The following is a 24,494-nucleotide window of genomic DNA, read 5'->3' on the forward strand; positions in this document are numbered from 1 at the left end:
TCTAGTTACACTGGCTCTTGCACTGCTTTGGACAAGCCATGCAGTCTTACACGTCTGTGTCTTGTGTGACCTATCCCTGGTGCTGGGAAAACTTTTCTTTCCTTTCTCTCCACATGGTAAATGCCACGTTTTGGTTCAGGGTTGTGTATGATGTAACCTTTTCCCGTTGAAGCACTAGTTGCTCCGTTATTTCTGTCTTGCACATAGTTATCTGTGCAGAGTTTGTCTTCACTCCCTAGACTATGAAGTTCTGGGTATGGGGAGCTGTATTTTGCTCTTTATTCATATGGTGCCCAGCAGGAGGTGTGGATGCATGCTTGGTAACTGATATCAGTGAGAGAACTTTGTTTTCCTCTTAAGCTGCTGCTCTTAACTGTGACATTAACATTGGTACGAAACAATGTCAGAACCATCATACCATTCATATCACTTTGGTATGAGCTGATACTTTCATCATACCATTCATATCACTTTGGTATGAGCTGATACTAATTATATTATAGCACTTAAGGCCCAGGACTTACAGTACATTTGAAAGGTAGAAAGTGCACAGCCTCTGGCTTTAGAAATATTCATCTCAGTGTTGAGTACAAAATGAAAGTTGATCCTGGGTGTGTATAGCCATAATTAGATTTTTAAAAATCAAAAACAAAACCTTCAAACATTTCCAAAGGGCCTTTGCCAAACTTCTAGAGGCTGACATGCATTCTTCAAACTTCAAAGATAACACAGTAGATGTTCCAAAATCAGCTGTAGGTAATATGACTGTTTCCTTCTTTGATGGTAACATTTCAGTTTATATTCCCAAGGGAAAGGTACAAAAGATCTTGAGGAATAATCTTATTTACATCACAGGGAATATAAGGTAATAATAAAGTAATAAAATGTGCTATTGGATGAGCCATATAGGAAGTTGGACTTGGCAAGTTAGAAGGGAAATTGCTACTGATACAGTTATCTTTGGGTCCAGTTCGTGTCGGGAGTAGTACAATTGTAATAGGATTCTCCAGAGAAATTGAATCAATAGGAGCTATCTATCTATCATGAGATTCATTATAGGGAATTGGTTCACTTGATTACGGAGGCCAAGAAGTCCCACGATCGGCCATCTGCAAGCTGGAGACCCAGGGAAGCCTCTGGTGGTGTTGGAAGGCCTGAGTGGCGGAGAGCTGATAATATAGATTGTAGTCTGAGTATGAAGGCCTGAGAACCAGGAGCTCTGAGGGCGGAAAAGAGCAATGTCCCAGTTTCACGGTCAGGAAGAGATTGAATTCAAACTTTGTCTACCCTTTTGTTCATTTAGGCCCTTGGGCTTTGGATGATACCCACCTGCGTTGGGGTGGGCCATCCGTGTTACTCAGTCCACTTCTCAAACGCTCATCTCTTCTAGAAGCACTCTCAGAAACACACCCAGAAACAATGTTTAACCAGGTGTCCAGATATCCTGTGGCCCAGGCAAGTTGACACATGAAATTAACCATCCCAGGACCTTTTTACTGTAGGGGGAAATACAGAAGAACTTGATTCTGATCAAATGAAGAGACTATGAATCGACTACATAGATCCCTGTGGGATGTGCTGATTTTGCTAGTGTTTTAAAGCCGGCAATGAGTTGCGTGTGGTTAGGGAAGAGATCAGATTTTCACAGGTTGTTCTCAGTCCATTGAAAATGTTGATCAGTTAAAACAGTAATGTTCAAAGTATGAATCATAATTTCTTAAATCATCCTCTCCTTTGAGCTGGGACTGGAAAAAGAAGAAATCATCTTCCTTCAAAATATTGAAACCCTCTGAGTTAATTTGTACCAATGAACAGGATTCTCTTCCCCTCAATACTCATATCCCTAATTGTTATTTATCCTCTAATAAAATACAAGGTAGTTACGGTGAGGATGCTTACAGCCAGTGGACACTGAATTCCTAGTTAGACCATTTGTGATTCTCAAACCGGGTTGCACCCCAGAACCTGTAAATCCGACTCTTGAGGGTGGTGCCTGGCAATGTGCGTTTTTAACAAGCTTCCCAGGTGACTCTTACAGACATTGAAATTGGAGAGAGTCTGGTGGTCTTCACAACTGACAACTCTGAAACCTACTGGTGCAGTAGTTTTCTAAATGTGTTTAGAACTTAGGATGCTTTTTGAAATATAACTAACTTTTGGGTTCTCAAACTTTAGGTCTGAGATGGGACTGGAAAAGTTGCCTCTGTAACAATTTCCCATGTAGTTCTAATATACACATAAGTTTGAGGGACCGCACTAATGTAGTATTACAGAAAGGCAGGGTTTTTCACATTCTGTGTAGGTACAAAATGATTCATAGTCAAATAAATCTGAGTAATGCTGGAAAGTTAAAACATTGTATATGTGTATTTTTTATAGCTTTGATTTTTCAGAGCCTAGAGCACACTAGGGTTTTATAGAATACTGTTCTGGGGGGACTTATGGAAAGAGGGCAATTCTTGTCCTCTTGTTTAATACTTGACTGAAAGGGTGGTGCTGGACTCGTGTATGCCCTGGCACGCGGGCTGAAGTACTACGTGTTAGTGATACTCTGCCTAGGGATTTAACTTGACTCTTCCAGTTATCTATATTGCACCCAGGTATTGAACAAAGCCATCTTGGTCTCTGTTTTTATTCACTGCTTCCCCCAAACACTACACATTTCTTTGTAGCATTTACCATAGATAATAAAGTGTATGCCTTTGCCAGTGATAGATGGCCCCTGAATTTATTCAGAGAATTGCGTAGAATTTAATTTTTCTATTTCTATTTTGTAAAATCAAGAATTCTGGGAAGCAGAAATCATTAAAGTCTTAAACATCTTAAGACTAATACCTATTTTTGAGCTACTAATTTTATCTAATCCTCACAGTAACCCTGTAAGGCAGGTATTCTGATCCTCATTATTTAGGATGAGGAAACTAAGGCTGAGAAAGGTGACATAATTTGGAGCTGAGACCTGAACCTTGGTCTGCTTGAGCCTCCAAATTTATAATTTCTTTTCTCTTCGCCATGTTGCCTTCCTTTCAACTGTATTTTAGGTCTATATTAGGGCAGTGGAATGTTTACTTTCAAAAGTACTCTAGGACTGAAGACAGATACATGTGGTTAATTCTAACTTTATATCTAAATAATTTTGTGTCTTTGGAAAAGTTGCGTAGCCTGGGTCTCACTTTTAAAAAGTTATTTATTTTTTAGAGACAGGGTCATGTTCTGTCACCAAGGCTAGAGTACAGTGACATGATCATAGCTAATTGTAGCCTCAAAGTCCTGGGCTCATGTGCTCTTCCCATCTCAACCTCCCAAGTAGCCAGGACTACAGACATGTACTGATATGCCTGGAAATTTGTTTTATTTAGACAGGATCTCACTGTGTTGTCCAGGCTGGTCTTGAACTCGTAGGCTTGAGCAGTCCTCCCGCCTCAGCCACCCAAAGTGCAGGGATTACAGGCTTGAGCCACCAGGCCTGACCTCACTTTTTCTCCACTAAGTTTATAGTGCTTTCTAGGCTGCCTTATCAGAGTATTAGGAAACATATGTGAACATGGATTGGTGTGTGTGTCTGTGCATGTGTGTGTATGTGTTTAAGATAAAGCACCATGTGTAACCGTAAGGAGAGAGGAGGTATGGCATCCTCATTTTCCCAAAAACTTAGGCAAGTTTTAAATGGTATCAGTGAGAGTTACTTCTGCAAGTATTTTGGTTGCTATGGAGTGACTAGCATGTGACAATACTGTGTGACAAGGTGTAGAATCGTCATCTCTTGGGTGACTTGGAGCTGGTGACATTGCAGAATTCAATGATAACTTGTGGAATTCAGGATCTCTTGTGGCAGGACCCAGAAGCCGGTTTGATCATCAACAGGACAGGACTTTTCATACCTCTGATGAATAAAGGGGAGGGGAGAATTCACACCTTTGCTATTATTGCCGCTTCACTTGTACTTTGTTCTTATTTTGAGTGTCTAGGGTAAAGATCTTTTAACTGATTTAAAGGATGTTTAGTTTTTATTTTATCAGCCCTGGTTCCAATAATAGGAATTCAGAATGTAAAACTTAGACTGTCTAGATGACTTGACTATAGTTGAAGGAGAAACTTTAAAGCAAACTTGAAGAATAGTGTCAAAGTGCGTTCTGTTTTCTACGGACTCCGAAGAAAGGAATGTATCCTCTGAGAAGTTCCAGACTGGCAGGTCTATTTTGGCTTCAGGTATGCTTTTCTAGTTACTGAAGTGATAAGGTTTTTTTTTGTTTTGTTTTGTTTTTCCCTGTAGCTCTTTTCTCCCTTTTCCTCCTTCTTTGTAAAACCAGATTAATATTATCTATTATATGTCTTACAAATAAAATTAAAGAATGGAACTTAAATTGAAACTTCAAGAGCTGATTGGATCGGCTTGCCATTTTTGGAGTAAGCACATATGCTGGATGGGAGTGAGGTAGTGCCGGGACCTAGGAGAAGCACGGTTACGCAAATATTCTTGTGCTGTAAACTTTAAAATACCTGAACCTGGACATCTGACATGTATTTTTTTATTTGAGAAGATGAGATATACATGGGGTTAATATACTAGGGAGGTCAGCATATTACTCTTCCATGATGAATTTCATTCTGAAATGTCCGTGTTCTCTGAAAGTCATAAAACTGAGTGCAAGCAGTTTTCTGAGTTCATCTCTGATATGCAGCTTCTTGAGGCAGATAGTTGGGAATTGCTTAGTAGTTCACCCTGATAGCTTATGTCATTTAGGTCAGGAGGCAGAGACTGTCTCTAGGGAGATATTGGCATAGGAGGGACAGTTTGACACAGGATATCACAGCCAGGTCACAGACTGTTGCCATTTTAAGAGTTGAATTTGAGGATGATTCTACTTTATTCTTGCACCAGGCGGAGTATTGCTCTTAAAAGTGTGTTTGTCCAGCTCAGGGGGTGGTGAAGGGGTGCTTGGAACACGCTCCAGGGGATGGACCGTACTGCTACTAGAGGAACAACACAGGTTGGTTCTGCTATCAAGTGATGCCTGAATGATGTCCTTTGGAGAACTGGACGGGACACAGGACAGACTTTATTTAGGGCTATGCATCATACTTCTTCTTAGGATATTTCTTTGTAGCATGTGTAAGACCTTCCCATGGCACCTTCTCAATCAAAGTTTCTGTGGTACAAAAAAACCTTATTGTGTAAATCTAATAGCTTAGCCAAAGCTGGAATGCCTGTTTCACAAAGAGTGTGTTGCATGTAGAAAAGATAGAACGTAAATAGGAAGTAAACAAAAATTATCAAGGTGGTGAAACAAAGAAACTTTTTTTTTTCCTGAAGGCCTTTTATGTCTTTATTGTCTTTACTAAGGGCACCAAGGTGCACTGTGACTCTGCAGTTGGGGGCTTAGAAGTTAAAGAACTGGATTTCTTATTTTTTCTTAGGATGGAGGTTGTCCTCTAAGCAACCCTGCGTGTGTGTGTGTGTGTGTGTGTGTGTGTGTGTGTGTGTGGATGTCGGTATTCCCTTCTCAAAATAAAATACTTGACGTGAGAGACTAGATTTTGACTCAAAATCAAAATTATTATTTGAAGCCATGGGTGTAAAAGTTTAAGAGCTACCTGGAATTGGAGCTTTGTTATTGTTGTGTGTGTGTGTGTATGTGTGTGTGTGTGTGTGTGTGTTGTGGCGGTCAAAATTTTGGAATTAAAATGACATGACTATTTAATATTATCTGCAGCAGTGTTTGAATTAGCTGGAATATTGTTTATTTCCATAGAAACTGGTCAGAAATGAGAAACAGTATTATTCAATTTTGTTAGGAAAAACTCAAGAGCTTTTAATTTTGTTAGGCCTTAATTATAAATACTGGTCTTAACTAATTCATGCAAATTTCATCCAACCCGTAATTGTTTTTCATGAGGAATAGTTACCTATAATCTCAGGGTGCAGCTTTGTGGAACTTGGTATTTGGTTTTTTTGGAAAATGGAGAAATAAAATTCTAATAATAATCTCAAATGTATTCTTAGTGCACTAATAATAGCAGTGCTTACAAAATACCATTCTCATTTAGCTACACTGAAAAATAGCATTTTAAAAGGCGTTGAAGAGAGAATTTCTGTAACTTTTTGAATGGTCTTGTTTGAGGAATTGGCCATAAACCTTTAGAATTAAATGTCAAAAAAAAATTTCAAAATACCTTGTTTTGAAACAGAAGGAAACAAGCAAAACAGAAGGAATTTTTATGCCATCATTGTTTGAATGTCATGACCTATGAATGAAAAGAAACAGAATAAAATCTTGTTTTCAAACATTAAACGTTAGGCTGGGTGCAGTGGCTTCATGCCTGTAATCTCAGCATTTGGGGAGGCCGGGGTGGGAGAATTACTTAAGTCCAGGAGTTGGAGACTCGCTTGGGCAACATCATGAGCCCATGTCTCTACAAACATTTTAAAAATTAGCTGGGCATTGTGACTCACACCTGTGGTCCCAGTTACTCAGGAGGCTGAAGAGGGAGGACTGCCTGTGCCCAGGAGGCTGAGGCTGCAGTTCCACCACTGCACTCCATCCTGGGTGACAGAGCAAGATGCTGTCTCAAAAGAGAAAAGAAAACCAAAATTAAATGTTATTGAATTTTAAGGCAACTGTATACAGCCAGACCATTGTATTTGTGGGTTCCACATTGGCGGATTCCACGAACTGGAGATGGAAAGTCGTTTTTTAAAAGAAATGGTTGCATCTAGACTGGGTATGTACATATTTTTTTCTTGTTATTATTCACCAAACAAGTATAACAACTATCAATATAGCATTTACATTGTGTAGGTATTAAAAGTAGCCTCGAGATGACTTAAGGTATACAGGAGAGTGTATATAGGTTATATTTAAATACTAAGTGCCAGTTTATATCAGGGACTTGAACATCCATGGATTTTCGTATTTTGTAGGGGAATGTCCTAGAACCAGTACCCCACAGATACCAAGGGATGACAGTACTAGTGAAAACAAACAGCATAGAATTTTTTGAATCTAAGATACTATTGATTCGGAGATAAGTTAGTATCTTAATTTATTATATTTTATATTTTACATATTTAAAAGTATATTTTCATATATTTTCTGCTACTTCCAGAAAAGAATATGCCATTTCACTTGGAGAAAATGAAGGTGTTAAATACAAAACCAAAAAAAAAAAGGGAAAAAAATGCCAGCAATTAACTATGGCACAGCGCTTTCTCTTGGAGTTTCTAATAATTCTTAAACTTACAGATTTTTACATAAAAATGACTTTGGCATATTCTCAATGCTTGTCTGCGTAAATAATACTTTTGTCTCAGTACCTTTTATAGCATCTTTTTGAAGACACTGTGAACATCAATTAAATCAAGATTAAACCAACAGTATAATTTTGCATTGTGCACAGGTAATAAACATCTGACAGCCACCTGGCTGCCAGGGTTCACACTGGTTGATGCATAAGAAAACCATTTTGGCCGGGCGTGGTGGCTTATGCCTGTAATCCCAGCACTTTGGGAGGCTGAGGCTGACGGATCATGAGGTCAGGAGATCGAGACCATCCTGGCCAACATGGTGAAACCCCATCTCTACTAAAAAGACAAAAATTAGCTGGGCGTGGTGGCGGGTGCCTGTAGGCCTAGCTACTCAGGAGGCTGAGGCAGGAGAATCACCTGAACCACGGACGTGGAGGTTGCAGTGAGCCAAGATTGCGCTACTGCACTCCAGCCTGGGCGGCAGAGTGAGACTCCATCTCAAAAAAAAAAAAAAAAAAAAAATTCTAATTTTAAAGACTGAAATATTTAAAAAAATGTGTCTAGGAACTAATGAAATATGACATGAATTTGTATTTACATAGTTTTGCCAAAAACAGCACTTTTGCCTTATCCCTCTTGATAGGTTCAGGGGAAGAGTTTGGGGAGGACGTTTTTGTTTCTATTGAGTAGCATCTCTGGCTCCTTCTGGCCTCATCCCCTGCCTTCATAGGAAGGCTCATGATCTGGTTCTGAAGGATTCTTTTTGGTGATTCAAGCTGGTTTCTGCTGCCTCTCACTTCATCCTCTCCTTTAGACTCTGTCTTTTTTAGTTTGCTTGAAAAATACTTGTCAAAGTATTTGTTGACCAAACCTACCCTCTGGAAGGCCCAGCTTTGTCAACAGCTGTTTACCTTGTCATCTCTACTCTAGACAATAGTGCGGTAGACAAAAAGTGTTGGATTTGGAGTCAGGAGTTCTGTCTCTGGGCACCAGTAGTTTTCATGTGAACAGTCGTTAGGTGGTCTATTACTGGGAAGTTCTGCAGCTCGCTTTCTTCCTTTCTTTTCTTTTTTTTTTTTTTATTTTTGGGACAGAGTCTGTTTCCCAGACTGGAGTGCAGTGGCGTGATCTCAGCTTACTGCAGCTTGCTTTCTTAAGTCCTTGTGGCCTAGAGGTAGATGCTTGTCCAGCTTATTCCAATATTCCTTTGGACCACTTCAAGGGTCTCTGATGTAACAGGCAGACATGCCCTGAATTCTGCTTGTTTTCCTGTGAGCCCTGGCAGGGATGCCTTTTCCCCCCAACCCCCCTGCCCACATTCATCTGTCCAGGGGGATTCCTTTTTAAATTTATTCTAACAATCTGCTAGGAGGTTCTGACTGTCACTAATATAAGATTATAAATGTAAAGGCCTTGTCACATTTTAGAAAGCCAGAAAATGCAATGTTTTCTTCCCATCTGATTTTAAAGGCTATTCATTCTTTCTTTCTTTTTTTGGGGGGTGGTGGGCAGGGGAAGGGAGAGGACATTGTTCACTAAATTTGTTGTCTACTGGGTCTCTTTAATTCTCAGCTTATTTGCAGAGCAGATTGTCCTGTCTTGTGCCCAATAACTGAATCTGTGCCAGCTTATGTCACTAAACTCTTTTTACTTCAAAATGCCATGATTTCAGACTTAAAATACCAAACACTTTGAGATCGAGTTAGATAGCAGATAACATCTAATTCACATTAAAGAACCCAGTGCTCACCCTCCACACCTTACAGGTAGTTTGGTTTTAGGAGGCGCTAGTGTGAAATCAAAGGGCAAAGTAAGATCAGGTGTAGCTCCCTAAAAAAAAAAAAGTAGCTCCCTACTTTATAATAAGAGAAGGAAAAACTAGTAATACCTAGGCACATGCAAAGCTCAGAAACTGACAAGGATACTTGTCTTTCAAAAAGCTAACCTAGGCTGGACGTGAGCGGTGGCTCATGTCTGTAATCCCAGCACTTTGGGAGGCTGAGGCAGGTGGATCACCGGAAGTTAGGAATCGGAGACCAGCCTGGCCAAAATGGCAAAACCCCTTCTCTACTAAAAATAAAATAAATTAGCCAAGTGTGGTGGCCTGTGCCTGTAGTCCCAGCTACTCGGGAGGGTAAGGCAGGAGAATCACTTGAACCCGGGAGGCGGAGGTTGCAATGAGCCGAGATCGTGCCACTGCACTCCAGCCTTGGCGACAGAGTGAGACTTGGTCTCTAAAAAACCAAAACCAAAAACAAAAAACCTAATGCATATAATCTATTTAGTAATCATGGTTTTAGTTTTCTTAGGTTAGATATTAAGAGCTGAAGACCTTCCCCTCTTCACCACTGCATTCTGTCCACTTTGCTTTTGCCACTTTTTCACGTTGTTCCCCATTTGGCAACAATAAGGGATAAGCATTAAAAGATCTGCAACCTAGGGAGAGCGCATTGGCAGATGATTTCCACTGGTCAGAGTCTCTAGATTCCGTAATGAGGAAATTGCTTACAATAAAGCTCAAACTTTCAGCTTTGTATACAGATTCATGAAAGAAAACCTTTGAATTACTGCTTTTGGGCATCTTCCACTCAAGTTGATAGCTGTATTGAGATGAGTACACAGTTGTTTGACTTTTCCTTTAAGCTTCTTGCAATTTGATTTAGGACTGTTGTACTGAGCATATGTTAAATCCCAGCCATTATCCAAGGCACTGTGATAGAAATTTCATTAAGATAAGGATTCAGCCTTAGAAAAATCACAGACTAGCCCTTGGGGCACAGTGCTGGGGAGAGTATGCTCGAATCCATGACCTACAGGATGAATTAGGCGATTATAGAGTCTGTACCCTTAGATGATGTGATGGTCATGGAGAGGTACTGCAGAATTAGAGGGGGAACTGAGAAACAGCCCACGAACTTTGGAAGCTAACATGTGTCTAAAGTATACACATGATGCTAACAACCTTTTGTAAGTTGTTGTACCTTCTCCGATTGTGGATGTTGGAGAATTGGCAGTTAATTTTGAAGCTTCCGAGTGATTGACTACTTTGAAATTGTAAGTGAATCCAGGCCTTCCTTGGGACCTCTTTAACTCCTCTTCCCCTTGCTCACTCCTCTCCAGCCATGGAGGCTCCTCTGGGCCATCTCTTAAACTTAACAAACGCCATCTTGCCCAGGGCTGCATTTGTTTGAAATGATCTGAAGATACCTTGCAAAGCCACATCCTCACTTCCTTCTATTTTCTACTCACATGGGACTTGCTGAGTGCTGTGAATAAAATAGCAAGCCCTCCTTCCCCTCTTGCATACCTGGCTATATTTATCTGCAAGGCACTTATGAATGTCACTGTCTGAATGTAAACTCCATGAAAGCGATGACTTTCGTCTGTTGATGCTTTATTAGACCTAGTATTTACCTGGAACAGTGTGTGAGTCGTAACATTCAGATATTTGTGGGAGGGTGAAAGGTAGGAACAGAGGGAAAACTCTCCATGTATTTTATTGTTTCTGTCTCTTATTAGAAGGTAAAAGTCCACAAGGGCAAGGCTGCACCCCTAGCACTTAGAAATGTGCTGGCACATAGTCAGTGTTTTAATAAATAATTGGAGAGAAAATTTGTGCAGGTTTGGTTGTGTATACTTAATTATGCAACCATAGTAAACACATATACAGATGTCCTTTAAAAAGTAGAAGTGTTTGTTCCTATATACACCAAAGTTATGCGTGCAGTATAACCTGTAGTAATATACCATAGAAAGCCACATAGCATATTAGTTAAGAGGCTGAACGCACAACTGCAACCGCCTGTGCTGAGCCCCGATCCCAGCTTTACCTCCTACTGGCAGAATGGTCATGGCAAAGTTATTTAACTGCATCATACCTCAGTTTCCTTTTTTGTAAAATGGGAATGATGGAAGTACCTATCATAGGGTCAAGGGCATTAAGTGAGTTAATATAAAGTGCTTAAAATAGTGTATGAAACAGTAAACATTCTGGAATTCTTCATAAAAAATGTTAAGACAAAATATTGATGTTATTACTAATTCATTCATATTGGGTACTAAAGAGTGGAAGAGTCCCCTGTTAATCCCATAGCCCCGATGAAGATGACCCTTTGGATCTGTCTCCAGAGGAGCTGGAATATTTTAAAGAGATGAAAGCAGGAAGTGACAGAGATAGGATTTTATTTCCTAAGGGGAGGGTCTTACTGCTTCTATTCTTGCCAGGGTGCTAATTCTTTTCTCTTTTTTAAAATTGCACACAAAATTAAGTGAATCCAAGAAACTTCCCTATATTGCATAGAGCAGCTTTCAGTGTAGTTGTAGTAGGTAGCACTTAGGGGAAACTCAGTGTAGAGAGGATGTGTTGTCAGGCTGCTGTTGTAGAAACTGCCTGTAGTGTGCATGAAAAGAAAGCAGAAGTTATGTGCAAGGTGCGACTGTACGGCCATGTCATCAGTGGGTGTGTCAGCAGGAGAGGGACACTGCAGAACAGATATGCAGTTCCAAACATGCCAAAGAGAAACAGTAGCGCCTGTGCTATCGCACAGCGGAAGAGGTGTCCTAAGAATTTGAAGAAAGGGGCTGGGCACAGTGGCTCACTCTTGTAATCCCAGCACTTTGGGAGGCCGAGGTGGATGGATCACTTAAGGCCAGGAGTTCGAGACCAGTCTGGCCAACATGGTGAAACCCCCTGTCCCTACTAAAAACACAAAAATTAGCCAGGCGTAGTGGCGCACACCTGTAATCCCAGCTACTCGGGAGTCTGAGGCAGGAGGATAGCTTGAACCCTGGAGGTGGAGATTGCAGTGAGCTGAGATCACGCCACTGCACTCCAGCCTAGGCAACAGAACGAGACTCTATCCCCCACCCCTCCACCCACCAAAAAAAAGAATTTGAAGATAGGGTAGAATATACCAATAGAGATGGTAAAATTTGGACATTACATAACCATGGAAAATATTTGTTCAGCCTGTAGTATCGCAGAAGATGGAAGAGTTTGAAGAGAAAAGGGAGTGGGAGCAATGGGAGGCCAGAACTTTTCTAATATTCCCTGGCTAGATTGTAGCATTTATTACCTAATCAAGAAAGGAGAGTATTTGATCAAACTAAATTCATATTTACAAGTATATTTTACCTGTGCACTAGACAGGAAGTGAGTATTCTAAGGACTGATAGTGGTGTGGGTACCCAACTCTTTAACATAAACACTAAACAAACTGTTTAAGATATGAAAATTGTAGTTCTTATCCACATAAGGAATGCCTACTTTGGATCTATTGCCAGTTAAGTTAGTCAGAGGTCCTGCATTCCTTCTCTGGCCAGTCCCGGACCACCTTCTGCCAGCTGCTTCGTGCCGCCTTTTTCTAACCAGCTTCTGATGTCCAGTGCATATACACTGATACTAATTCAACCTGACAGAAATGTAGACAGAAGAGAATGTCCAATGGCATCTTAAGCAGACTCCAGAAAAATGAGTTGGTCAGACTGTAAGTGAGTCACTCTTCCTGTCTTGTCCACCGGAATTGGGGCTCACTGATCCTACTTTGCCTGAAGAAGCTTCTATGCAAACAATGAGTGTATACATTTGTTTGCATCTAAATGTATTTCTATTTCTAAAGCTGGATATCCAGTAAGAGTTTATTTGCAAATTATTCGTTTGAAATGATTATAGTGTGGGTTAACGTTGACTTGGTAATATTGCACATACTACATTCTCATGTGAGAGCTATCCCACAAGAGCAGCAACTTAGTATAGGAAAAAATAGATAAATAAAACAACTAAAACAACAAAAAGTGAAAACCTGCATCATGCCTGTAGAAACGTTTGAACCCCTACATGGGTGAAAAGTACAGTTATGTTGGAAGCCAGTGCCTCAGGAGCAAATGCAGACTCCCAGACTCATACAGTGAGTTTGGGTCAGTTTCCATGGCACTGCCTTGCACGTGGGTGCCCTCTACTGGAATACTGAAGGCAAGACTGAGAAAAAGGAGTGAGACTTGGAAGGTATGCGGCAGGTGGTGCTGGGGGCAGAATCTGTATGTGATGCTTACTAAAATTTTTTATTGGTGAAGACTGAATTTTGTCTTCTGTGCTGAACAGAGAAATAGCTGTTAGAAATTTTACTAATTAGGTTTTGTGTGTTTCCTTTAGAAAGAGTCTTAAATCATAAGAGGCTGTCCCTTCCAGGGAATGTATTCTATGTAAGTGTTGAAAACAGGTTCATTTGAGGCGTTTGTCCTGAATTATTCCTACTGAGTGCTAGTATTTGTATGGAGATTTATATTTAATAAAGTGCTGTCGTGTATTATCTCATGTCATCATAACCTTAATGATGCTGGTGGTGGTGGTGACGAAGATGGATCTGGTGATAGGAGCAGATGTTTTTTGTTTACCGTATGCCAGACATCTTACATGCCAAGCATCATACATGGATCTTCTCATCTGATCTTCACAACAACTTGTTAATATGATACTATTATCTGTTTTATAGCTAAAAACCTTAAGGCTTACAGACAATGATGACCTTACCTACCTAAGTTCCCAGAAGTGGTGACCACTAGAGCCAAGTGTTTAAACTTGGGTGGTCTAACTGGAGTTCTCCAGCAATAATTGCTTTTGGCATCTTCTAAATTAATAATCATTACTTGCTGGGAAACTGAACACTCACAGGTAGAATTTCCTTAACAAATGAAGGGAGACCCCAGAATTCTTCTGCTGTAATAGAATTCAAATGAATACACTGCTGCTAGACATATTTCTTTGGCACACTTTCTTGTTCTTTGGTCATATTGAGCGTTCTAGCCTCTCCTAGGTGATTCCCTCCACCAACATAAGGGTGACTAATTCACCTCTACTGAATTCTTGCAGATAGGGGACGGTTGCCATTGCTACCAGACAGCTCTGCCTGGTTAACCTGTGGGTACCTGGTACCTATCATTTCTTTGAACCAAACTCCTGGTCTTCCACGAGTGCTTGTTTCTTTCCATGTGCGCACACTGTTACCCATTCCCTCTTCTTCCTCTTGTGTTCGTTGTCTTGTTTGGTGGCATCACCTTCCACCAGCTTTTACGTCAGGGTTAGCCTTGTACCCACTCTCTGAACATAGCTCCATGCACATCTCAAGCTACTCATCCTGTTCTTCCATTTTACCTTCTAAGTAGCTTTCAGAGCAGGCTTTTCCTTCATATTCACACAGACTCGCAATTTAGTTTCTCATCTCTTGACGGTACTATTCTGATACCTTTTGTAGCTGGCTTTTCTGTCTTCAATTTTGTCTCCCTCCAGTTTTCCCTCCACACTACAAGCAAAACTGATCTTACCAAAACCCAAGTCTGATTGTTACTCCCCTCTTTAGACCTATAGTGACTTCCCGTGTGTTAGAGGGGTAACTCTAAGCTCTGACAGTGCATCAAAATCATCATGGTCCTTAAACAGAAGAATGCCAGGGCCCACCACAGGCCAGTGACTGAGAATTCCCTGCAGTGTGCCCTGGCACATGTCTTTCCTGAAATCTGCATGTGTCCTCACATCCTACTTGGATAGCTAATGGACATCTCAAGGTGAACCATCAAAAATGGAACTTCTTTTTCTTACAACCTGTGCTAACTTTGGTTTTTCGTGTCTTGGTTGATGGCAACCCCACCCTTGAAGTTGCTCAGGCCTAAAACTTAACTACTATTATCTCAGCCTTCCCAAAGGACCAGTCAGCTGGTCCTCCGGGACCTACAGCCCCTGCTCCCACCCAAGCCAGCTCCTCCCTGGCACATGCGGTACCCCGTGACTGATCACCCTGCTTGCGCTCCTCAAGTCTATTTTCGAAGCAGTACTTAGAGTGACCCTTTAAAAATAGAAATTAATCTTAGATCTTCACTCAGCACCCTTCAATATTAACCATTTCACTCGGTGTAAAAACCAGTCTCCATAGTGGCCCACAAGGCCTTTGAACCACAAAGTCATTCCCCAACTCTGCAGAGATCTCCTGGGGCGTTGCAGTGAGCTCACAGGTGTTTCTTAGGCTATCTAAATTGTCAAGGGAAACACAGCTCTTATCATCTGTCAAGCACTGAACGGCTAGTTCAGCGTCAACATCAGATTGTGCTATATTCCTTTTGACGTCATAGCTTTGAGCTGGATTTTCACCACTTGTTGTGATAAAAATTAAGTGCTATGAGAAAACGAATGAGTGGCAGTGTTAAGTCTGATATGAGATTTAGGAAGTCATATGGCCCAGAGGCACACACATGCATTAGTAAGCAATCGTTATTTAATAATAAAAATGATTTTTCTTTCCATTTGTCTGTATTGTTTCTTCAAATGACTGTAAATTGTTGGGTCCAAACTTAATAAGTATTTATACACTATTATTCTGTTACTAAATGGACTATATTTCCTTTGGCCTTGGAGTGTCATAAAAAACTTAAACATTAAAGACTCTGAATCAAGAAAATGTGGGAACCTCTGCCCCACAAGCCCGTTTGCTCTCTGGGTATTCTCCGTTCACTGCCTCTGCCCCAGCCACGCTGGCTTTCTTGCTTGCTCTCACACATCTAACATGCTCCAGCCTCTGGGTCTTCTCTGGGCCTGGAATGCTGTTATTTTATCATATTTGCAAGGCTAATCTCCTTTATGCTTTCTTCAAATGTTTCCTTCTCCATAAGGCCTCCCATGACCACTTTGTAGAAGAATGTTTCCACCCTCATCCCCAAATTAGGGTTCCTCTTCTCTCTTTGCTCTACTTTTTTTCCAGAGCAAACGTCACCTTCTAATATGTAGAATTTACTTATTTATTATAATTCTTTATTTTTAGCTCCCCTCCCCACCCAGGGTAGAAGTTTTTAATTCTGTTTTGCTTACTGTAGTCTACCAAGCACCTATAATATCTGGCACATTATAGGGAATTAAATATGTATTCATTGAATCATTGAAGACAGACATACCAGAAGATGACTGGCAGGAGCAAAATGGATAGTAGTAAAGCACTGGAGTCTCTCTGGCCATGTGCAGCTCCTTGCCTCAGTTTTCCCATCTGTAAAATGGGTTATACTATTGCTTGTTTCATAAGACTGACAGTTCGATCCCTAGGAAGCAGCCCAGAGGCTGGCACATAGTAAATGCCTAACTATTGTTAACCTATTAGGTTTACGGTACCATGGCGAGTGCTGTGGCTATTCTGAATGACTTCTCATTTACATTTCTTTGAGAATTAGATGATGTACTCTCTCTACAATGCCTAGGAAATAAATGCCATAGATAATGATGGACGAAATGATTTTCCTTTCCCTTTTCAGGGGCAATTTATGATTTAGGGTTTTACTTACTTTTTGCAGATGGTGTACTTACTTTTGACTTTTATTTCAGCCCTGAAAGTTGTGCATTTGTACTGGCCCTCTTGTCTGTTGGTTCCAGTTTTCTGTGTTTCTATGTCATCAGCCTGAAGAATGGCAAAGAGGTCATGTTGTTTTCACTGGTCCTTTTATTCCACTTGCAACTGAAGTCATTTCTTCTCACTCCTTGAGATTCTTCTAATTTGCCTTTGCCTAAGTTATGTATAAAATTCAACTCGACTAGGTGGCTGTTATTATTTTCTATGTACAACCCTTGCAGTACACTTTATAAATACAGGGTGATACAGGGAGCTTTGACACCTTAACCTAACTTCTTTTTGGTCTTAGTTTTATTACCACAATTACATAAACATTTAAAGAAATTTTAAATTTAAATTCAAAGTATGCTATTTATTAAAGTCCTGGGAAAAATTGACAGTAAAACAGTATACTGTTGAGCGTATTGTTTTATACAGGCTATAGTATACTACTGATCTCAGTTTTTTTCCAGAACTTGCCAGGATTAGCTACAGTGAATTGGAAAGTTAGTGCCACATACCATTATTGATAGCATAGTGTGGTAGAAAATGGAGGAAGTAGACATGGCAGATGGCTATGTTCTTGCATTCTCTCAGCAGATGGCTGTTGAGTACCTTCAGCCGCCCCTTGTGTTGAGGATTCAAACTGGAATTCAAGACACTGGTAGGGGAAAGCAATGAGATTTTAAAAGGTAGCGCTAAGAGTTCACAGAATTTGGCATGGTGGGTCTGGGGGTGATGAGAGTGGCAAAGGGAACAACATACATAAAAGGCATGGGAGCACAGCTTGTATCTGTGTGGTTCAAGCAGGAGGGAAATGGTAGAGGACAGGTTGAAAAAAGAAATTGGGGTCAGCTTGGAAAGGGCCTTAGGACGTGCTACAGAATATGGATCTTGTGTAGGATTTGTGTAAAGTGGCTACATTATCACATTTGTGGTGGTAGCATGCAGGTCAAGAGAGAAGGATGAAAACAGAAGAGGGTTTTTGTGTTTTTTTTTTTTTTTTTTGTATATAGAGGACATTGGAGAAGAATCAGTAGATTATAGGCAACAAAGTCTTGATAAAACTGTAGAAAAACAGCAGGAATAACAATCACAGAAACAAGTGAAAAAATCCAGAAGGATTCTAATTGTGAATAAGCTACCAGTTGGCAATCATGGAATACCATTATTGGAAAGCTTTAAATAAAGTTTAGAAAAAAACATTTCAGAAGGTTTTGCCAGAAAAAAATATAAGATGCCTAGTTAATCTTGAATTTCAGAAAAATGATGAATAATATTGTAGTATAAGTATGTCCTGTTCAGTATTTGGGACATACTTACACTATATACTGTTTTGTGATGTGAAATTCAAATTTAATTGGGTACCCTATTTTTATTTGGAAAATCTGCCAATCTTCGTATGATTCAAAAGGTTGTGAGAAGGCCTGGTGATCAGAGTCAATGATCTGGTCCTTCATTTGATGATGGAGTGTTTTGATGAGAGAATATTACCATGTTTACTTGGAGGTCAGAAGTAAAGGCCCCAGGGAAGCATTTTCTTTTTTTTTTCTTTTTTTTTTTTGAGACAGAGTCTCGCTCTGTCACCCAGGCTGGAGTGCAGTGGCGCGATCTCGGCTCACTGCAAGCTCTGCCTCCCGGGTTCACGCTATTCTCCTGCCTCAGCCTCTCCTAGTAGCTGGGACTACAGGCGCCCGCCACCACGCCTGGCTAATTTTTTTGTATTTTTACTAGAGACGGGTTTTCACCGTGGTCTCGATCTCCTGACCTCATGATCCACCCGCCTCGGCCTCCCAAAGTGCTGGGATTACAAGCGTGAGCCACCGCGCCCGGCCGGGAAGCATTTTCTAGAACACAGGGAGAACCTTTTGGGAAGTCTGTTATACATTTAAGTGACTGGTAGGGATTTATTTATTTACAACCTTGCTAGGGTGTAAAGTGATTTGATCAAGAAAAATAGGGAAAACAACTACAGAAAAGAGAAAATCCAAACTACAGAAAGCATGCAATGCTCAGCAGACTAGAGCTGCAATGTCTTGTGTATTCAAGAAAACAAAATGGGGTGTTATCCCCTCTGAGAGGGATCACTGAGTCGGCTTTATCAAGTTTGAACAAGGCTGGGCTCGCTGTTTCTTATGCTCTTGATAGACAGTGGCGCTTGTGTTCTTGCTCCTGTTTTTATTAGAACTGCAGAAACATTACAAAAACCCCAACAATGAACACTCGGCTGAGAATGTGAGGTCATAGTAGTGTGACCTCACAGGGAGCCAGGTTCTTGGAAGGCTGTGAGGCTCAGCAGACGCTGAACTTGGGAGCTGAAGAATACTGGACAGGGCTTCGGAGAGGAAGGATGGTCCACACGCCCCCCCAGGGGTTGCGATGGGCTCTTCTTGTTGTCTGTATGGTTGCTGGTAAGTTTGTATTGCCATTATATTGTCAAGCTTTCTGATTTAAAAGGAGCAATTTCGGTCCTTGTTCAAATAATCTCTTAAGTTGTGAAATGAATAGAATGAAGCCATCTAGGGACAGGGATATTTATCCTTTGTTCTTTATTTTCTCCTTTTACTGAAGCCTTTTTGAAGAAGATCCAGAAAGTCTGACGCACACAGATTTTGCAATTACATGGTTTTGGTGAATGTGAGGAAAATTAGGTGAAATCACCTGGACCGGGCAGCATAGTAGAAAAAGGGCAAATATGGAGAATGAGTAACGTGAGGAATGGAATGATTTTGGGTAATAAATTTTTTAAATATGTTCTCATTAGAATAAGCCTCTTGTATTTGAACAAAATTGGGCCAGTACTGGATATGTGGTATAATTACATTGTTTGCACAGAATGATTAAATAAATGCCATGAATTTTCCCTGGGAAGTGAGCAGTAAGTAGTGATTTAATTAAGAAGAAAATCCTTTCTTTGACGTTTGTTTTTACTACCTGATAGGAAAAGCACACATGGAAACACAACTCCAAGGGCTTTGTTTTGTGTTTCGTGTGTAATTATAAAAAGTACTTGATTGTAATTAACATAGTTCTTGGAAGAAGTATTTTACATTTCTGTCACTTGTATGAGAAAACACAAAATAACCATGAATTGCCTAAAAGAAATTTCTACTATGAGTTTTCTTATTATGGGTTATACTGTCGATAATGATTATTCAATTTCCTGATGGGATAGATTTCACAAAACTGAATGGTAGTGTTAAGTCTCTTTTTAAAAAACTGTTTACATCATAGAGAGGGGGGTCTCTCTGTGATGTCCAGGCTGGTCTCAAACACCTGGGCTAAAGCAGTCCTCTTGCCTTGGCTTCCCAATGTGCAGGGATTACAGGTTTGAGCCACCACACCCAGCCATGTAATGTTAAGTCTATAAAGGAAGATGTAGGATGAAAAAAATCATGCATTTAAAAATGTATTTTCATGGAGATTTTTATCATAATGAAGCAATTTATTTTAACTGGTAGGCATGTGTATTGGGAAACTGTTCAGGGTGTTGAGGGTTACCATACATCTTAGTTTGCCTGGGTCAGTTGCAGTTAATGCCTGCTGTTCTGCCATTGATACTGACTGTGGTTTGGTATTCGACTTAAAGTTTTAATAAGTGAGCTATTACTATTAATAGCTATGATAAAATAAGCCAGCATAGGTTTGGTAGACGTAACTTTGTATTCCCAGCTTCTCTCATGGTATCATCTGGGAATGTGTGAGTTGACATTTTTACACAGTTGACTCTAAAAGACTCTCTCTCTTTTCCCTATTCTTAGAGCTTCATTTCAAGGGCAGGATGTCAGGTGCTTGCTGATAAAGTGTGCTTGGAGAAGAGTTGCTAGGGACAGTTAACTCCTTCTAATCCTGTGGTGGTTGAGGGAAGTATGAGACTCTGCAGCTACTTGTTATACCAGCTGGTTGTCCGGGAACCCTGGCTGCTTTTTCAGTGACCTTGAAGCATAAGGCCAGTGCTTCCTTGGTAGAGCAGTGGGAAAAGGGAACTTGTAAATGAGGTAGAATAAGTGACAAGATGGGGCAGGTCTGCTTAGAAATGCATTTATTTTTGCTGCAGTGGTTTTTGTCATTTCGCGATGTAAATTTACAACTTATTTTTAGGTTCAGATTTTTAAAAACATAACAAACACATTTGAGATAATTGAAATACTATATCACTTGCTTTATTAAAGTATAAAATCCGGTGGTTTGGGCATATTCAGAGTTGTTTAGTCGTTACCACTGTCTTAAGGATGCTTTCATCACCCCAAAATAAACAATGCCCATTAGCAGTACTACTTTTTATTGATAATGCTTTCTTATTTCGTAATGATTATAATAGAATATTTAAGGACTTATTATCTCTGTTTCCCCTTTAGAGTGTCCTGGTTTAGACAGTAAATGGTTATTCTACTTAATGCAAGCCAAGTTAAAGAACTATGGGATAGAGCAAGGGCAGATAAACTCCCATCCATGGGCCCAATTCAGCCCAGCCTGGAATGGCTCTTAGGTTTTTTTTTTTTTTTTTTTTTTTTTTTTTTTTTTTTTTTTTTTTTTTTTTTTTTTGAGACGGAGTCTCGCTGTGTCGCCCAGGCTGGAGTGCAGTGGCGCAATCTCGGCTCACTGCAAGCTCCGCCTCCCGGGTTCACGCCATTCTCCTGTCTCAGCCTCTCCAAGTATCTGGGACTACAGGCGCCCGCCACCACGCCCGGCTAATTTTTTTGTATTTTCAGTAGAGACGGGGTTTCACCGTGGTCTCGATCTCCTGACCTCGTGATCCGCCCGCCTCGGCCTCCCAAAGTGCTGGGATTACAAGCGTGAGCCACCGCGCCCGGCAGGTTTTTTAAGGTTGTAACAAAGCAGCATGTGTGACGGGCCGTATGTGGCCTGCACGCCTATGGTATTTATGATTTGGTCCATTATGGAAAAACTCTGACCGCCCTTGGTTTAGCATCTGTGCTAAGTGTGTTCAAAGGCCATTTAAGCACATTTTATCTTGAGCACGTCTTACTTCCAAGTTAAGATAAAGATTTGGAAATTAATGTATCCTCATTAGTTTCAGTGTTACAAATACAAGAGACCCCTCTGTACCTGACCACAGGCTGTAGTCTTTAAGCCCTTTCTAAGGCGGAATTCTCAACGTGTTGCCTGTGGAGCTTTCTTCCTTCAGTTAGGTTTGTGAGATCAGAATTGTTTTACACTAATTATTATAACACTATTTTTCTTTTTCACTGCGTTGATATCGTATGGTGAAAAACAATAGTGGAGGTCTTAGTAGAACTTCAGGCAGTGGCACCAAACTCTTCTAGTCATTGTATTCTCCACTGTCATGCCCTCAAAATGAAAATAAAGGCCAGTTTCACGTTTAAAAAAAATCCTTGATGAAACCAGTACAGTTTATTTCATTTCAACGCTTGAGATCATGTCTTTTTAATTTTGTGTGTGATAAAATGGGAATAAAGCACTTCTGTTCCTGATAGTCTCCAGGAAAAACATTCATCTGTCATTTAAGTTGGGATTAAAACTGGTCACTTTTTAAATTTAATGTCATTTTTCCTTGAGAGAATGACTGACGAACTATGGTTACTGGCAAACATTTTCTTGAAAATGGAGTAAGCCTAGTACTTTAAGGAAAACAGCTGATAGTAGTTTGTAGCAAATGATTACATTTGAGCTTTTGAACAAAAGTTAGGATTTTGGAAAACTTATATCTGCCAGCAAAGGTTTGGCAGCTTACCAGTACTTAGACTTTAATGGTGACGTTAGTGAATATGATTTTTTTTAAGGTTTTATAATGAAATGTGTCAACACAAATTTTGCAAATAACCAATGTGTGATGTTACAAAATCATGTATAGGTGAAAAGATCCATTCAAAATACAAGATAGATTTTAATGTAAGAGTACAAAAAGTTAATCGACACAATTTTCGATTCCATATTGCAAGTAAGAACATCCTTTAGGAAACTACCACTTGTCTCATTTTGGTGTTGTATCAAAAAAGAATATCCACAATTATCTGAAAAGGATATTAAAATATTTCCTTCTTCTAATGAAATATGAGTGAGGGCACATTTTCTTAATGCGCTTCAACTAAAATGATACATTGTTACTGGTTGAATATAGAAATGGCTCTTAGAATCCAACTGTCTTGTAGTAAGCCAGCTGTTAAAGAAATTTTTGTTTTAAAAAAACAGTGAAACACTGTGATTTGTCTCACTAAATTTTAGTTCTTCTGGAAAACAATAGTTGTATCTTTATAGTATTAGTTATACAAAATAGATTTATTTTTAAGTGAGTGAATATTTCAAATGTTTCTATTTTCATTACTACTATGGTAAATATCAGTAGGTATAACCCACATAAGTGAAGTGGAGTCCTTCTAAGAATGTAAAGGTCTAGAGACCAAAAAGTTTGGGAACTGCTTGCCTAAGATTTAGGCAATCTGTTCTTTAGTTCTTTAAAATATGGTAACTGAAACTATTTTTATGACTATTTAAACATACAATGATCTCATCTAAGTGTAGCTGAACTAAAAGAAAACTATTAGTATTTCATCAGCTATTTTCCTTTTTGCCATTTAAGAAAAATCTATTATTTTCTCTCTTTATCAATTATCATAGCAATGCTGGGGTGAAAACAACACGGCTAGAAGCTCGTTCCGAAATGGGGAGCACGGAAATTTTGGAAAAGGAGACCCCAGAAAATCTCAGTAATGGTACCAGCAGCAATGTGGAAGCAGCCAAAAGGTTGGCCAAACGCCTTTATCAGCTGGACAGATTTAAAAGATCAGATGTCGCGAAACACCTTGGCAAGAAGTACGTTCTGACCCATTGCTGGAGTCTGAATTCTCTTCTGTTTTGTGTGTGTTTTAAATAGTTTACCTTTCAATAACCAAGTCTATTCTGTTTTCTTATAGCAACGAATTTAGCAAACTAGTTGCAGAAGAATATCTGAAGTTTTTTGATTTTACAGGAATGACGCTGGATCAGTCACTCAGGTATTACCAAGCCTCCTTGCTGCTCTTCATTGCCTTCAAATGATTAGTTCTTACAGGAGAAAGTAATGGCTTCTAGCTAGAATCTTATTTTTTTTTAAAAAACTCCAGGTATAGGTGGAGTATTCCTTCTCCAAAATGTTTGGGCCCAGAAGTGTTGTGGATTTTGGATTTTGTCAGGTTTAGGGATGTTTGTGTTATACTTACCCAGCTGAACATCCCAAATCTGAAAATCTGACATGCTTCAGGGAGCATTTCATTTGAGCCTTATTTCAGCGCTGAAAAGTGTTGTAGATTTTGGAGCATCTCTGATTTTGAAGCATTTTAGATTTCTTATTTTCGGGTTTGGGAAGTTTAGCCTGTACTTTGTGAACTTAGCTCAAATTGTATTATAGATATTAAACACAGCAAAGAGTAAGAAAAATGTGTTCATTTAACGAAATGACACATGAATTGATATTCTACACCTAATGGTAAGCCTGAGTTCAGATGGTAAACCATTGGTAGCAAAGCAAATCTGGATAAAAAAATGCCATCTGTAGGAGTTTTTCTGTTTTTCATTTTTTTGTTGTTGTAGGATGCAGATAGCATAAAATCTATCATCTTAGCAATTTTTAGGTATACAGTGAGTGGCATTAAAAACATTCATAATGTTGTCCAACCATCACCACCATCCATCTCCATGATTCTCTTCTTGTAAAACTGAAGCTCCATACTCATTAAACAATGATTTTTTTTCCTTCCCCTCCTTTCCCCCAGCCTCTGGCAAGCACTATTCTACTTCTCTTCTCGAAGATTTTGACTACTCTAATGTAAATGGATATATACATTATTTGCCTTTTTGTGTTTCATTTAACTTAGCGTAATGTCTTCAAGGTTCATTCGTGTAGCATATATCGGAATTTCTTTGCA

At 39.8% G+C, this 24,494-nt stretch overlaps 1 protein-coding gene across 21 annotated transcripts in view; it reads left to right on the top strand.

The window, feature by feature from the left end:
* Positions 1-24,494, top strand: part of PSD3 (pleckstrin and Sec7 domain containing 3) — a 555,378-nt gene that overhangs the window by 257,182 nt on the left and 273,702 nt on the right. For 18 of the 21 annotated variants that reach the window (XM_055286530.2, XM_055286538.2, XM_055286547.2 and 15 more), the window contains 2 exons: positions 23,209-23,403; positions 23,505-23,585. In XM_055286530.2, coding sequence (XP_055142505.2) covers positions 23,209-23,403; positions 23,505-23,585 — 276 coding nt within the window. Of the gene's footprint in view, positions 1-18,859; positions 19,020-23,208; positions 23,404-23,504; positions 23,586-24,494 lie in introns of those variants that run through there. The other 3 variants (XM_055286671.2, XM_055286677.2, XM_055286617.2) reach the window with 3 other exon arrangements.

This window comes from Symphalangus syndactylus, chromosome 1 (genome assembly GCF_028878055.3).
Source record: "Symphalangus syndactylus isolate Jambi chromosome 1, NHGRI_mSymSyn1-v2.1_pri, whole genome shotgun sequence".
Lineage (NCBI taxonomy): Eukaryota > Metazoa > Chordata > Mammalia > Primates > Hylobatidae > Symphalangus > Symphalangus syndactylus.